Consider the following 17524-nt stretch of genomic DNA (forward strand, 5'->3'; position numbering starts at 1 on the left):
ATGCTCAGCTCTTGTCACAGCAAGGGAAAGCAAACCACATGCCCTTCTACAAGCAGATTTACTTTCCAGGGAGGCATACTTTGAATCCTGTACTCAGCCCCACAGCTGAGGTGAACTCTGCTGTGATAGGGGAGTATCTTAACAACAGACCTAAGGTAAATGCTGGAGCACTGCTCCCTGGGCCGGCACCTGAGCACAGAGAACATGCCCACTACCCTGTTTGTTGCCTCAGCAGCACTTTACATTCAGGAGAGGGGAAGCACAGGTCACTGGACAAGGGAGAGAATAGGCTTTCCAAGCTGTGACCCAGCACATAAAGCCCTGTGTTTGGAAAGGGAAGAGTAGGAAAGGGCCTGTCTGGGCTGCTGGTGGGTACACTCATCGATGCAGCGTCTCAGGGCAGCAGAAGCCAGACCAGGGTTGAATCCCAGCTCCCAGCCTTTCTGTGCCACAGCCGACAAGGCCTCCCAGCCTTTCAGATCTGATTCTGAAGACCCACCTCTGACCAAGGAAGTGCCCCTCTTTCAGGGCTGCCACCAAAAACCTGCAGGGCCTCTAACAAACCCCACGAGCTAACTGCACACTGGTTCGTTCAACAAAGGGATGCAGGTCTAAGCCTGGTGCAGGGAGAATTTAATGGAGCTTATTTACAAACCAGGAGGGGAAGACTGCATTGGTGAAGGTAAACAGCCTGGACACCCCACAACACTGGCCCACAGAGTCATGTTTAATATCTAAAAGTAAAAAAATATGGCCCATTCCCACTGCCCTCCCCCCTTTTAATATTTACAGGTAAGACCAGCCAAGATAATACAGAAGGAAGATACACAGCAGACTGTGCCTTCAGTCCCAGTTTGGTTCCTCCCATCTTCCTGCAGACAGACTCCTTTATTGCTTAGGATACTGACCCGACCTCAGCAGTGCTGCTGGCGGCCTCCGGGACGCTGGCACAGCAAGCAGCAGGGAGGCTTCAGCAAGCTCTGGCAGTGGAGGACAAAACCCATGTGGTTTGTTGCACACTCAATCGTCAAGAGGATGATGACAGGATGCATAATGTATATTTAGAGTCACCTGCTCATTCGGCACATGTCCCACTGCATGAGAAACCAGCATCTGCCATTGAAGTTGAAATGTGTTCACATTTGGCACAGAAGTAACTTTGCATCTGTGGACTGCAGTGAAAGCAGAGATCCCAGGTGTGAAAAACATGCACTTCTGGGAAGGGACTGCACGTTCCACATTGGAACATCCACAGCCGTGTGCAACTTACAGAAGGAAAACACACACTTGGAGCTTAAAAATCTTCCACAAATATTTTATAAATAAAATGGACTTCACTGCTCTTAAAAGTAATACTGTGTCAGTTCCAACTTCGGCTGAAGCCCACGGGGCAGGGATGGAAGGTCAGAAGGTGTAGCACGCCGCTTCTGAGGACACTGGGAGGCCAGGTGGAGGAGTCCTCCCAAAGGGACGTGGCAAATAAAGGTAAGAGCTAGAAATGCACAGGAAGGGGAACACAGTCTAGGAGAGCCAGGCAGTTCCAATGCTACGCTTGCAACGACGCGCCGCTGTTCGCAGTATGGAAGTCACCTGACAGCAGCGGCAGTGTAGGAATTAGTCATCAATAGTTGGCAACCAGAAGGCCTACAGAAGAGGAAAGAAGAGAAATCTTTTACAGAGCAGAACACAAACCTCTCCTAGAGCAGGCTGCAGGAGCACATCACAGCTACCTTCTGTGAGCACGCGAACAGAGACCACCAGAGGCAGCATCACTTCCCCCACAGTTTATGTTACCATCTCTGCTTGCCCTGGTCTGCACTGCACGTTCTCCAGAGCAAGCTGGGCTTACCCAGCCTGACAATACTGGCCACGTGCAGTGACCTGAAGAACTCCCACTCCTGAGCAGACTTACTCACTGCTCTGCTTTCCCACACGTGCCCAGCCGCTGGCTGGCCAGGCGCGCTGCCCACGCAGCCACCTGCCAGGCAAGGCCCACCCAAGGCGTAGCAGACACGGGTCTGGCTCTCACCAGTGCCCAAGGAAATCCCCATCAGTGGCACTGAGCCTTCTCAGATTCATTGCTGGAAGGGTCAGCACCTCACTGAGCTAGGAGGAACTTAAACCACTTTCCTTACCATATTGGAACACGCGCTAGCGAAAGTCATGAATTTTGGATTGAACTGCAGACAGGTTATGGGGCCCGTGTGCTTCCCATCCAGCACAGCCACCTTCATCCCACTTTCCCCATTCCAAACATGAATCTTCCCATCCTCTGAACCTGCAGGCAGGAGTGGAAAACGAGATACGTGAGAGACTTTGGAGAGGCCAGCAGAGAAAGTTAAGTAGATAACCTTTCCTGTCAGGGACCTGTAGGAACAAGCTCTGAAGACAAGGCATGCTTAACCTTTAAAATACTCCGAGCATCACTGGGGCCTTGACAAAACCTCACTGCAGTTTACACACCTGTATCCAAGGAGTGGGTTTGTAACTCTGCACTGTGGAGACTCAGCTATGGACCGCAGCACAATGCTATTTGGGCAAAGAGGTTGACAACTGCAGTCACCCAGCAGAGGAGGAGAGCAGACACCCTGCACTGAGGAGGAAAGACCCTTGCCAGCTCGCAAGAGTTGGTGTGAGAGGCCAAAAGCTCAGTGTAAGAGTCACTTCACACTAGTTCTCAGCTCAGGCACAAGAGCAGCTCAGCATTTCACTTGGTAGGGACAGAATCAATTCACTGAAGGCCACCAGCTTTCAGTGTGCTGTGCCAAACACTGGAAGCTTCACTGAGCTGTCGGCTCTCTGCACTGCTACAGCAGGTCTGTCTCTTCAAATGCCGTTTTGAAAACTCTGAGGCTGGGCATTTAATGTTTCCCTAATTCCATCCTGCTTTCATCTGCCCACCTTCTCAGCACTTGGGAGTTCTCAGCCAGAACAAATGCAAGTTCTGCCAAGGCCATCACTCATCTAAGAAAAATGAGGCTGAGGACACCAGCTACACAACCTACCTGCACCCCAGCCACGGGGCAAGGATCAGGGACGTAAGTTATATGACAGATCTCCACATGTTAGTGATTGGCCAGGTTCTTTTTGGGAATAGTGTTTATATGTAACAAATAATCACAGAATCATAGAATAGTCTGGGTTGGAAGGGATCCCAAGGATCACAGAGCTCCAACCCCCTGCCACAGGCAGGGACACCAACCTCCAGGCCTGGAGCTACACAAGGTTGCCCAGGGCCCCATCCAACCTGACCTTGAACACCTCCAGGGACAGGGCACCTGCCACCTCTCTGGGCAGCCTGTTCCAGCCCCTCACCACTCTCTCTGCAAAGAACTTCCCCCTAATATTTGATCTAAACCTTCCCTCCTTTAGCTTCACTCCATCCCCCTTGTCCTGCCATTACCTACCCTTTTAACAAGCCGATTCCCCTTCTTGCAGGCTCATTTACATGAGCCTGGAAAACACTGAGTAAACGAACCACCCAGAAAACTGTCAAAGCAAACTCAGAGCTGCACTGTGTTGTTTAAACACACTGCACTTCCCAACAGACACACCTCCAGCCCTACACACCACACATAACGTCAGAGCACTGGAATTCTTTCCCAGCAGCATTCTCTTACCTATCATGATGAACTGAGAGTCTGGTGTGAAGGATGCCTCCAGCGTGACAGCCTTACTGTTGTTATAGCCCTGCAGCACAAAACAGGAAGAGATGCTTTGCAGAGCGTCCCCCCCCAGTCAGCTCGTAACCAAAAAGGGCTCCCATTCCCAAACCCCAGAGCCACGTTGCCTGCAGGTAACAGCAGCAAGGTGCTCACCCCAAAGGTGTGGAGGATGGCTCCTTTGAAGGCATCGATGAGGCGGATGAAGCCTCCGTTGGTGGATATCAGGATGAGCTTCCCGTCGTTGCTGAACTTCAGGCCTGTCCATTCGCAGGTCCGGTCATACTGCATCTTAAAGGTAGCAAACGGCCCCTTCAAAGGAAAAGAGAAGGCAAGAGATGCAGACTGTGTGTGTGTTGCTGCTGCTGACAGAAGCTGCCCTTTCACCTTTGCTCAGGAAAGCGTTTCAGACTTTTCAAGAGTAAGCTCTCAGTGCTCAGATGCCACAGGGAAGTGTTATGGTGAAGCCACATCACTGCATTATGTAAAAGCTGCAAAGAGGTATGGATCTAGTTGCCACAGCAAAGGAAGCCACAGGAGCGTGTTTCAGTGCCCAGCAGCCCTGTATTCTACTACATTCAACAGAAGGTAAGCTCACATAGGACCAAGTTTTCAAAGAAGGTTGCTAATACAAGTTGGGGGAAGAGCTTGAGCCACTTATTGCCTTTCTGAACGTGTCTTGTGTCTTTCTGAACGGCACAGAACACCAGGGTCAGATCAGATGGGAGGGAAAAGTTCTTCCCTGGCAGAGTTGTGGGGCTGTGGCACAGGCTGCCCAGGGAGGGGGCTGAGTCCCCACCCCTGGGTGTGTTTCACACATGGGGAGATGAGGTGCTCAGGGATGTGGGTCAGCACAGGACAGGGATGGTTGGACTCAATGGTCTTAAAGGGCTTTTCCAACCTGGTGATGCTGGGATTCTGTGAGCTCATTCTGCTCAACACTTAACCAGTTCAGCTGCCCACCCATTTACTGTTTCCTTGGAAATTTCCATCCTTTCTGACAATCCTGGCTCCATCTTTGCCAGTGTTCCTCCAGGGGACAAAAGTAAACAAACCACCAAACCCCAACAACAAGGAAAAGCCTAAGCAGGAGTTTGGAACGGGTTAAAAAGTCAGCAAAATAAACTTTAACATTGGTTCAAAGTGGTGGATTCCAGGACCTGATGACAGCACTCACTCTTCCCTGGGACGTGTACTTACCAAGCAGGCACCCCAGATAGTAAACAAACCCAGCCCTGAGCACTCTGAGCACTGAGTTTAGGCTACTTCTTCCAAGCCAAGCAGTACTGAAGTGAAGTGTGGGTAGCTCACCTTGTCAAAAGAACGGAGATCGTAAAGCTTCACCATTTCAGAATTGACTCCAGCAGCAAAAATCAACCCTTCTGGGTCAAAAGAACACACAGGCTTCCCCTGGAGATGCATTAAACCCTAAAAAATAGAAGTCCCAATTATGTTGTGAAACTGATGCTTGTACTTCTACCACCTCCCCTTGAGCCCACCGTGCACAGACAGCAGCCTATGGGTACAACAACTGAATTTCCATTGCAAACACTGAGGTTTGACAAAGGTTCAGAACTCAGCTCCTCAAAAGCAACTCTGACTACTGCACGTGATCACACAGAGCTTCCAGTCTGCTACAGTGTGAAGTTTACATTGGAACAAATCAAGACCTCGTTTGAGCTGTCATCCCTCCAAAAGAAGGAGGGATGATATGGCTGGATGGATAACCATACCAGGCAGTGCCACAAAACACTTGCTGCTGGGACTGACTGCAACACTCTACCCATTATAGTTGGGGCAGGGGGAAGTATTCTGGAAGCAAGTGGAAACAGCTCCAATGACCAGCACAGCTGAACCTCCCATCCCCGTTTAAAGGCTCATACCTTCTGGAAGGCAGCAGTCCTCACCTATTAAAACTGACAGGTTACCATCAACCCTTATTTTTCATGTTAACTTTTCCTTAACTCACACAGAAGGGATGCAAGAAAGGCCAACAAGAGATATGATCGTTGTTACCCTGACTGGCAGGTCCATGTGTGGCAGCCAAATGTCCCTATGTAACCATATGCCCATAAATAAGAACACATTTTTGATTAAATCATCAACCCATCCAAGAAGTTTCTGCATTTCTGAAACACCATCCTTCTCTAGAAAAGTCTAGAGACTTTACTACTGTCCTGGTTGGGGTCAGGATGGAGTTAACTTCTTTTGTAGCAGCGGGTGGGATGCTGTGTTTGAGGGTTACAGTGGAAGCCGTGCTGGTAACACCCTGATGGTTTTAGTTGTGTCAAGCAGTCAAGGATTTCTCAGCTCTTCATATTTCGCTGTGCATGAGAAAGGAGGGGACGAAGCCAGGACAGGTGACCCAAAGTGGCCAAAGAGAGTATTCCATGCCAATTCTGTCCTGCTCAGTATAAAGGGGGGCTGATGGGAGGAGGAGGGGGCGGCTCCAGGACGCGTGGTTTTTGGGGGACAGTTGGGTTCTGGGACACCTCTGGGTGGCACGGCCTGAGCTGTGGGTTGGGTGAGACACTGCATTGGGTAGCAACAGTTTCATAGATGTTTTGCTCTAAAGTCCTGTCAGCATTGTTATATTTTATCTTTCTGCTATTCTAGTAAACTCTCCTTATCCCAACCCACGGGCTTCTGGTTTCTTGGTTTTGGGGTTATTTGCCCCTTCCTTTTCCCTTCCCTCCCCTTCACCCCTCCACACTTCTCCCCCTGCTCTTTTCCTTTAAGGAGCAGGCAGCTGCGTGGATCTCGGCTCTCAGCCGGGGTAAAACCACCACAACTACTTGTCTTCCCAAGCCAGGCCAGCTTTCCCAGCCACCCCTGCAGGCTGGCAGTAAGCGAGCCTCAGGCCCTCCAAGTGGGTTTCCTGACCATCATTTCAGGCCCCACGGCTGCCATCTCACGGGCAAAATGAAAATGACAAGTAGCACTTTAAGGTGAACTAGACTTTAGTACAAATAGTGTGTTAGAATTAGTTCATTCCTGTTATGTAGGGATAGGATTAATGACAGGTCCACAGCTGTGTAATCACAGGTGTTTAAACAAAGTTCTACCCATACCAAGCTACCTTGGTGTCCTGTGCAAGCCCTGGCCACGGGTGAGCTGATCCCCAGCCCAGTTAATCAGTAGATAGGTATAAAAAGGATAAGCGCACAAATATAATAGAGATGGTTGGGTAAAGTATTTCAGTTTAAGAGAAGAATAAGGCATTTTATGGTGGGAGTTCTGAGAATTGAGATGTCTAACACAGCACACAGAGACCTTTTCTCAGAAAGGATGAAGAGGAGGCAGTGACCTCTGAGACAGATCAGCAGAATCTGGGATCCAAAGCAGAACAGAGACCGAGTACCAGTGATACCCAAAGACAAGACAAAAATCTACGGCACTTCGGCCAACCGAACGAAGGAGGTTCAGGGGACTCTGTCTGTCCTGTACTTTGTGTGAAGAGAGTGTGTAAGGCTGGAAACACAACACCCACAATGCCACTCACTGAGGTGATGGCCCAACTCCCAGCTGTTAACAGAAGCCAGCCTAGAGTAACCCAAAGTCTGGTGAAACTCTTTAACACGCTTCCTCAGCCTGCTTCCCAGGCTTTGTTGGATGCAGCTTCCTTACAAGAAGGATAAAACTAGTACTTGTAACTTTGGTCATTAGTATAAATCACAGACCTGCTGTTGAATTTACAACCCTATCTCATCTGTAGTAACTCTGAGACTGAGAATCAGCCCGAGGGAATCTTACATACTGGCATTAAAGGCATATTCCCAGACAAAAGCAAAGTTAAGATTTCTTGTTAGAAAAGGCTTAGGTTTAAGACAAATAAAACCATTTTGTGAGAAATACAATCTTTTCTTAATTCTACATTTACAGTTACATCATCTAGAGGAAGTAAACAGCCCTCTCTCATAAGCAAAATAGTCCCAGAGATGGGAAAAGAGAGAAAGCACAACACTACATGTGCAGACACAGGGACAGTAACAGCTCATCACCAATAAAAGGCAGAGATTCTACTCCCAAGTCTTTCAGTCCTGCCCCTGCTTCCAGTTCTGGCATTTTTCTCAACCCACACAATGCATTTAACTGCATTGAGGCATCAATTTTAAACACACATTATGAGTGCTCAGACAACACATTCCCAGCCCAGGAGAGGTGCTGGCTGCCATGGTCTAGCTCCAGCCAGCAAGGCAACTAAGCACCACGCAGCCGCTCGCTCGTTCCCCCCACGGGACGGGGAGGAGAATCGGAAGGAAAAGGTAAAACCCATCAGTTGGGATAAGGATGGTTTACTGGGACAGCAAAGGAAAAGGAAAACAGCAGCAATGCTAATAACACATACAAAGCAGGTGATATGCAGTCTGCCCACCACCTGATGCCCAGCCAGCTAAGCATGACACCATACAGTATCAAATACTCCTTTTGTTAGTGTGGGTCGGCTGTCCCAGCTGTGACCACTGCCAGCTTCTTGTGAAAAGCCACTGCTCCTGACAAAAACCAGGACACTGGCTAAGAGAGAACACTCTGCACGGGATAGCACTGCCTGATGAACAAGCTGATGACACCCAGCTCCTCTCATTTCATCAGCTGTGGGTGTTATTCCTTGCTCATCTCAGTGCTTCTCCAGCAGACACAGGTGAAAACAAGCCATGTCACACAATAAATACATATTTCACAGCAATTTGTTGAGTGAGGCTCCTTCAGCATTCCAGGAAGGTGTCAACAGTACATCAGCAGCATAAAAATACTGCACAGAAACATGTTTTGTAACAAGGACACATCCATTTTTCCCTCCTTCGGGCTGGAAACGCAACACTACGCACATGAGTGTGATATCCTACCTGGCAATTTGGAGAGCGGAGATCCCAGAGTCGGATAGTTTTATCAAGGGATCCAGAAATAAAAGTGTCATCCACTGGAGACATTGAGAGAGCAACCACTCTGCAACACAGAGTACCACACGCATCAGAGACACACACACAGGAAGCGAACGGACCAACACCCACCCCAATTGCTGTGAACAAGCTCATAATCGCCACCAACAGTTCTACAAAGCCAAATTCATTCTGCCAGGAGGAACTGAGCATAGCCCAACTCAAGCTCATTACAACCATTACTGTTCCTCCTGTGCTGTCTCCAAGCCACATCTCACCTTTTTGTATGTCCCGGGAAATAGCGAATGTATTTGTTGTCGTGGAGGGAGAGGTACCGGATTGTATCTGAAAACAGAACCAGACAGTAAGGTTTAGTACACCATGAGCCCAGCGTTATCTAAACCTGGTGACAGGGTAAACTCACTCCCTGCAGCAACAGCAGCCTTCCCACAGTAAGCCTGGCCATTCCATTTCAAGTCCAACTTTGAAACAGGCTCAAGTCAGCAACAGACGTAAACCAACTGGAAATTGGGTACCAGGAAGAGACCCTTCCTGTAGGCTGCAGTCACACCACACCCTAAAGGCAGACCGTGATCTATGCAAGTTCATCTCAAAGCCACTAATATTGAAGCACAAGCAGGGTTTATTCCATCATTCTCACAAAATCTATCAGTTTACAAAGTCAGTAACAGCATCAATCTTGCTGTGGTGCCAACGTGCAGGTCCAGCAACTGTGTCCAGCTAAACAGTAACCATGGGAAGTGTGCCCATTCCAGCATTTAGCCAAGGAGAAGGTAAACCCCACGATCTTCAAAGCCAAACCCAAGACCATTAAAGAGTAGCAAATCTTTTTTTAATCTGCCAATCAACAGTTTCACACAATCTCTGCACTTAGGGCAGCTAAGATTTAAACAGAGGACAGAAGAGTTATCAAAAGCTTAGCCCACTTAAAGCAATCTTAAGAACATACTGCATAAATCAAAGCAGCACAACGGGGTTTGTGAAGTGGTGGTTTTATTCTGAGTATAGAGAAGCATACCAAGAGCAGCCCAGAACTTTGGGAGATGCTGTTAAGGCTTTCTCCCAAGAGTAAAAAAAGACATCCTTCTAAGAGGGTACATTTATTAAAACTCAGAGGGCACTTTTTCATTTTTAGATGTAGGCCCATCTGGGCAATGAAACATAAAGAACACAAGTGAAACCTCTGCTACCTGAAAGTGGTATCAGAAAAAAAATCCCTTCTCACACTAGAGGACACCAGTTTAAGCTACTGCAAGTCTCCACCTGGCTGCAACAAGTCCTGCAGATGCTCCAAAGAACTGGAGGGAAAAGAACGTTTGTACTCTTAACTCAGAAGAACAAGAGCCACGAGGATGCAACGTGCACAGAGCAGCACTCTAACCCTCCTAAAGGTTCCTGTGTTCAGGGCTTTCTGAAAGGGCCACTCAGGAAAATTTACTTTCTGTGGAAAAAAAAAAAAGATCAAGTGACAGTTTTTTGCCTGAGGTCTCACACTAAGCTGAGACCAGAGCTTCACACCACCCTCCAGTATTTAACAAGAGAAAAGCTGACTGACCAAGCCGGGAATATGATGCTGGTGACACACTGTTGCCAAAGGCTCTAAGTGACCTGAGGTGACTAGCCAAAATATAAATCCCTGAGACCAGTGTCACCTCCCACGGTGGCTAGAAGTGACACGCTTCAAGCACGCTGTCAAGACACATCTCTAGCTGTTCCTCCAAGTACTGCCATTACCTGGTTCCTGAAGCATCTGTGCAGAACTTCATCTTCCTTTGCTACAGAGGAAGCCCTGGGGCAGCGCGATCCTTTGCGATCCTTTCTGTTGGCAGCGCTCTGTCCCAGGCAAGGCAGTGGCCTGTACAGTTATCTCCTGTACCGGGTGGTATCATAGACCCTCAAACTGTACAAACTACTACCTCAGCCTGGAATCAGGCAAGAGGAACTAGGTTCAAAGGTCTTGAGGAAATCTTCAGAAGCAGATGGGTAGCAACTCCAAACTATAAAACACTTGGGAGCAAACTCCAGCTCTCCTGTAATGCATTCCTGGGTTGTTTCCCTCCCAATAGCTAACGCTAAATGCATCACACCTCACCCAAACCCACACACATTGGGGATGACAGGGTATCTGGACCCCTACAGAACACACCAGTGGTGGCACAAGGCACTCTCATCCTAAGAGCAACAAGTACTTTCACAGCCTTATCTTTCCCTCTCCTTCTAATCAAGTTATTCACCAGAACGCCGCACTGCGGGATGAAGGCTCCTAAGTTTTGGTTCCTCAAAGGCTTACCAGGTGTTACAAATAGAAACTCACAATTAAAACAGCATTAAAAATGCTTCACTAAGATGTTAATTGTTAATAAACTGCAAATTAAACAACAGCCAAATCAGAAATATGACATAAGGAAATAATTTTTTAAAAAAAACCCCAAACAGCATGTCCTTTAGTTTCAGGCCCAGCTAGTTCTAGTTTAACCCACCTTCCTAATTCCATCAAATTCAGACTCTCTTAAACTGCTTAAGTGATCAAGTGCACACGCCAAGGCACCAGCACCTCTACTGTCAAACAAACCCAAAACCACTACTGCAGAAATGATGATGAGCTTACAAATGCAAAGTTAAACCTCATTCCTAAAGTGCTGCGCTAAAAGCCTTGTTCACTGAAGAACCCTCAGACACCCACAGCAAATCTGAGGCAAAATCTGCAATGAACACTAGCTGCTTCCAACCTTAGGAAGAACTACACAGAGCTATCTGTGCCAGTACTGACCTGTGAATTTTAAATTAAGCACAAACAGCGAGCCTGTCACAAAGCTCTAGAAGCCCTTTGATGTCACCAATGAGAGTGTAGCTATCACAGACACTAACTGGGGAGAAAACGGCATGAAAGTGGGTCTATTCTGTCTATTACACAGCAAAACAGATTACCAGAAGCACAGCTAATCTCAGTGGAGCTCTGTGACCTCCTCCAGGCTGGCTGGTCACTTGCCAAGTACAGAGAACAGAAAAACATTCCCTTCCTTTGCAGCTGACCTGTGCACCTACCAGGCTGGACCCACAGCAGTTATCCTACCTTCTGGCCAAATCTCCTTCTCCCTCACCTCAGGCATAGGACATTAATGCAGGAGGCTGCCTGCTCTGCTATCCAGCAGCAAAAGCCACCAGCAGAATCACAAATCGAACTTGTATGGCACTAACAATATTTAATCCCTCAGTTATCGCAGCAACGACCAGAACTCAGACCGGCACACCCGAGGGAACGTCACAGAGTTGTACATTAGAGCTGAACATTAATTCCTCTGTCCCTGACAGCACATTTATCACTGAAAAGCTGCTATCATTTCCCCCAGCTCTTTAGAGCTATTTACCCAGGCATGCAGTTTTTAACCTAAGGAGAGTAACCACGGCCAACTCCAGCAGATCACTTACCATCTATTTTGTTGGAGCTGTACACGACAGTGTTGGCAGCATGTGTGTACCTGATGAGGTCCACTCCGTACTTCTTACTGTACAGGGTTCTCTTTGGTCTGTCAGAAGGAAGCAGAAATAATTGCACTCACTGCAACACAAAGCTCACCACACGACCTCAGCCCGCTTTCACCGAGCCGTTGCAAGACTCTTTCAAGTGGCCAGACCATGTGTCATACAAAGAAAGGAAAGCTTTTGCTTTCAAAGAGGACCTTGGGGCTTTCTCCAAGACCATCCATCATCCCCAGGCCTGGTGAGGCCCTGCAACACCTGCAAAGTGCACTTATTTAATCCCCCCAAAGAGATTTTCCCTCTCCCAAAGGAGCCCTTCCTGCCAAGCAGCACTGCCTTATCCCTCCCATGCCCATGCACACTTATTTTAGATGAGAATAATTTGTCAATTTGTCCTGTGTTACTGCAAAACCTAGAACAGGGTGTCTGTTTCAGAACGTGGCTTCTTGGTATTAACACAAACACATACAGCAGTGGTCTATAAAAGCAACAGTAACCCAGGGACTCGCAAATCACTTGAGAATTATGCTCATATCTGAACTTAATTAAAAACAGAAGCTCAAATGTAACAATCAGCAACAATAGTAAAGACATTCTAGTGAGAGTTGGATTTTTAGGGAGCTGGTAAGCAACCAAAGTGCTGCAGTACTAGAAGTTTCACCTGTAAAGCAAACATAGAAGAGCTGACCTTAAACTGTGGCACCTGTTTAACCACTGCAAGGTCCCCACAACCCTCCTTCCCCCTTCTTCCTCAACTATGGTAGCACCGTGGTTTCAAAGCTGAGCAGCCGACCAACCGGGGTACCGCTCAGCGTCGGAAACAACACAAGTCTCTTCCGGGGGTTATTTTTAATCCAGAAATTCATTACTCTGGTTATCACACAAGCCCACAAAATACTTTACCAACACAAACAGAGAACAGCATGGGAATGGAAACAAACAGCAGGAGAGTATTTAAACCAATACCGCTGCCAAAAGCAAAGTTTATCAGACTACACCCTCAGACAAGGTATTTCTAAAATGCTCAACTTCTTCCTTGCTTTCATTAGCCTCAAGTTGACACACCCAGACACAAGCATAAGTTGGAGCCTTTCCATACCAGAACAAAACCATTCATTCATTCTTAAAGACCAATTCCCCAGCAGCAGAAGCCACAGGGCTCTGACTTCAAACGAACTTGCTGGGGACAAGGTCCCATTAACTGAAAGCCAATACAGCGGGAGTAACTAAAACCCGTACACCCCCCGACCCACTTACACCACATCTCAACAGATTCTCCCTCAGCTCCTCTGGGAGGCTTTGGGATCAGTTCTTCTGATGCAAACTGAAAGCAGCACCTCCAGTGTGTAAATTTAGACACCAAAGGTCTGTAACACCACGCCTGATACACTTCTCCATACTGCTCTCTGCAGAGAGCAAAACCCCTCAAAACACAATTAAGACTCTGGTGCCTAATCTGCTCTGTCCTTATCTATGGGAAGTTTAAAGCTTACAACATCCATTCAGAACAAACAGATATGGACTCAATATATGCATAGATAATAAATATGGACAGACAAACAAAAGCAGTTTTACCAAAAGTAAGGAAAGGATGTACTTCTGTGTTTTCAGAAAGGTGGAAGTTTTCCTGGAAGCCGACACAAAATCAACTGCCTGTTCCCAACTGGCTATTTAAACCCACCCACAAGAAACTCAAGTTTTGCCTATTTTTTAAAACAAATCACAAAATATAATTCGAAGCTTAAGGTTAATCCATCCCACCCACTTGTGAATCAGGCAGCATAGCCAAGGAAAAATGCTTTACAGCGTCACAGTCGAGGTTTGTGGTGTCTGTGCCTTGGTTCACCTCGCTACTGCTGTGGGCAAAGCCACTGTCCCAAACCAGGCCCCACCGCCACGTGTGCGGTGAACACCGCGGCTGTGCGGGCGGTCCAGACCCATCACCTTGTTATGTAGCAAACACACACACTAAAATAAGGAAAGTAAAACCCAAACATACCAAACTGAAGGCAAACCTTTGCCAGACCACCACTATACCCTATCAGGGTGACAGGTTTGCAGGCAGGAGCCTCCTGTTCCCAGCCTCCAAGGACTGCTGAGCACCCCAACTGTTCTAACAGCTTCCAGAGCTCAGTCCCCTAAGCCCCAACAGACTCAGGCAAGCCTCCTGGCTGTGCTTTTGAGTCTTGGCCTATTATGGAGCTGTCTGGTGATGCAGAAGAGGTTAAACCAAATAAAATAACCATTTAGTTGCCTACACATTTTGAAACAGAAGTGGAATCTCGGGTCCAAAGTTACTGGATGGTCATGAAGCAGGGCAAATTTCTCCAGCTTGCTGCCTGTGCCGGGAATGCAGCTGATAAGGGAAGGCGCGTTTCCAGGAGACAATCTTGTCCTTGGCCACACATCACTGGTGAAGCTGCTCTCACACTTTTAGGAACTGAAGCTCAGAGAGATGGGGCTTGGGCACACTGCTACGACTCTCTCAGCTCCACGGCTCATTGTTCTATGGCAAAACAGAAGTCACCTGGGTGAGGCCGAACCTAATGAATAACCAAACCCAACCAACGTTTTCATTCTACCAGCAAAACCACTCCTTAATAGGGAAAAAACAAACAAAAAACCCCAGCAAGTGTTCCCACTTTTACATGGGGAGAAGTTTTAACATCCAGAGCATTTGATGAAGCAAGGCATGGCACACAAACCCAGCAAGTGAGGCATGTCCTCCTGGCCATTATATTCATTAGCAGTGACATATATGGAGGCAAGTGAGAGTTCCAGGCCCTTGGGAAGGTGATTTAGTGGGAAATAACAAGCAAACCAACCAAACTGACAAAAAATAAAGGCCACAAAACCAAAATGACACACCTATAGGCCTGCAACTGCCAAAATTCCACCGTGCCCCAACAATGACCATTTGAGGATTTGATTTTATCATCTCCACGTGAATCTCCCATTAAAGCAATTCATAGATAACATTTTCCTAGTGAACACATGCCCTCTATCCCTTTGTACCTCAAAAATAAAAAAATCACACTTACAACTGATAGCACATAAGGAATAATTTTAGAACCATTCAAGAAATGCCTCCTGAATCGGGGGTTATCTTGATGGAATTAATCTCGTTACCCTGTAGCACTGCAGCAGGCAACCATCAATCTTCTACATTTAACTTAATTAAATCAAACCCTCTGGAAAAGCTTACATCAGTGCTAGATGGGGACAGGGATGAAAGGACCTTCAACCCAGCAAACTCTCCCTTACCCAGTTTGGAAGGGGAAAAGCAGTCGACCCAAACTCCACTATCATCACTAAGCCCTTCTATTGCTGCACTCAGCTGGGATCCAGACTACCACCCATGGCAGACACCACACTTGGAAAGTTGCCTGTTCTCTCATAAATAAAAACTCACTGACTTCAAATAAGAGCGTTATGAGTGCAAACTAACACATAACAAGTGATCTAGGAGCTGAGGAGACTACTCAGGATGCAGTCCTTCAAACACAGAGAGCATGATGTGTTTGGTCTGCTCCCAAAAGCATGAGGATTCAGAATACCTGGTTCACTAAGAAATACCCCCAAAACGAACACATCGCCCTCCTGGTACTCCCAAACCATTTCCTTGTCACTCCTGCATTACCCTGTCCCTTTTATTGTCTCTCCACGATAGGCATCTTCACTTTTCTTTCACTTTCTCTTCATAGACATCAAGTGCAAGTGCTGCTACTGCTGGTCTCACTTGCTTGTCTCTACCCTGTGAAGAAGGGTGCCACGTCTCGAGGGGCTGCACGTGAAGAAGCGTGGGGTGACCAATGAAAGAGGCAAGAGAAACTGGGCAGCTCTGGTCAGGGAGACACACACACACACACTCCCCCCCCCCCGAATTCATCACCCTTAAGGAACAGAATTCAAACACAGCCCTTGACTGATACACCATCAATTAACAGGGCATTTAAAGAGGTGTGTAAGCCACGTGTGTGTTTTGACTGTGCTTTATGGGTAAGAGTGCAACTGGAGGACAGGATGTAAAGCACAGGGGGTCAGTTTTACCTGCAACACCCCCAGACACCGCTTAGGAACCGGGTTTTAACCGCCGAGTTTTCAGAAGGTACAGTGAACACATGCTGCACCATCACCTCCTTCTGGCCTTAAAGCACTTCACACTCAGAGTAGGTGGCTTAAGATGGCACATCTGCACGGCACTCGCAAGAGCTACTTCCCTGAGGGAGGCTTAAACACGGAGCAGTCAGTTTGCCTATCTGTGACGATCCCGAGGCCTGGAAACATGACCAGGCTCCCCCCCCCCCACTTCGGCTCTCCCCGACTGTTCGGCTCCCACAGCACTGAACTCTCTCAGGCTTGAGAAACCATCACCGCTGGCTCCAGCCTACCGGGGGGGGGGTACGGGCGGGGGCACCCCCCGCTTCGAGCGCTCACACCCCCCACCTCCGCTGGCGAACCGACCAAGAAAAGGCCCCAGAGAACAGCCAAACCTGCCGGGCCAGCCCCATTAGCCCCCCCAGCCCCGAGGCCGGGCACGGCAGCCGCACCAGCGCCTCTCGCAGCGCCGGTCCCCACCCTCCCGGGGGAAGGGCATCCCCCGGGCCTGCGGGGGAGCGGGCCCGGCCGGGCCCCCGGCACTCACTTGCCCTCCTGGCAGTCATAGAGAACGATGGAGTCGTCGTCGCTGCTGGAGATGACGGTCTCGCCGTTGGGGCTGAAGTCGAAGCAGTTGATCTTGTCCGAGTTCTCGCGGAAGACCTTGGCCACGCGGAAGCTGCGCAGCACGTTGTCCGTCAGCTTCATCCCGCCGCCGGGCCGGGCCGCGCCGAGGGCGGCGGCGGCGCTGAAGGGAGCCGGGCGGGGCTCCGGGCGGCGGCGGGAGCAGGCGGGTGGGGCCTCGTGGGGCGGCGGGGGGCGGCGGAGGGCGGGGAGGGGCGGCGGGCTGGGGCGGGCGGCGCCCCGCGGCGCGGCTGGGCCCGCTCAGGCGGCGGAGAGGCGGCTCCCCCTCATTGTGTCCGCCATCTTGCTGCTCCGCCAGCGGCGGGGGGGGAGAGGGAGGGAGGAGGGGGGGGAAGCGGCGCGCACGGCACCCTGGGAAGGGCGGGAGGCGCCGCGCTCTCAGGCGCCGCGGGGCGTTGGGGGAGCGCGGGGCGTGCGCAGTGCCTGCTGGGACAGGGGAGGGCGGGGAGGGGAGGGAGGGGGATGCCGCGCTCGGCGGCCATATTGAGCGTGGCAGGAAGGCCAGGCCCGCTTCCCGGCTGGGGGGGGCTGTCGGCGTCCCCGCCCCACGCGGGAGGCCTGGGGCGGGAAGGGACGACCCGCGGCAGGGCACGACCCGCGGCAAGGCAAGGCGGCTGCGACGGGGCCGGGCCGGGCCGTCAGTTACCCACCCGCGCCTGGCGGCGGGCAGGGAACTCGGGTTAAGGGCGTGACACGGCCCCGCAGAGCGGGCGGCGGGGGCGTCACATCCGGCGCGGC

General features: G+C 49.5%; 1 protein-coding gene across 1 annotated transcript; it reads right to left on the minus strand.

Annotated features, from left to right (window-relative positions):
- Positions 1-617: 617 nt before the first annotated feature.
- Positions 618-16968, minus strand: WDR82 (WD repeat domain 82). Its single transcript, XM_084269580.1, has 9 exons — positions 16689-16968; positions 11993-12090; positions 8821-8887; positions 8510-8609; positions 4974-5090; positions 3819-3974; positions 3621-3690; positions 2136-2278; positions 618-1644 (listed from the first exon to the last, which is right to left on the minus strand). Exons 1-9 carry the CDS (start codon positions 16847-16849, stop codon positions 1615-1617), a joined length of 942 nt encoding a protein of 313 aa, XP_084125706.1. The 5' UTR covers positions 16850-16968; the 3' UTR covers positions 618-1614.
- Positions 16969-17524: the final 556 nt, after the last annotated feature.

The sequence above is a fragment of the Gallinula chloropus genome (assembly GCF_964237585.1).
Source record: "Gallinula chloropus genome assembly, chromosome: 12".
Classification (NCBI taxonomy): domain Eukaryota; kingdom Metazoa; phylum Chordata; class Aves; order Gruiformes; family Rallidae; genus Gallinula; species Gallinula chloropus.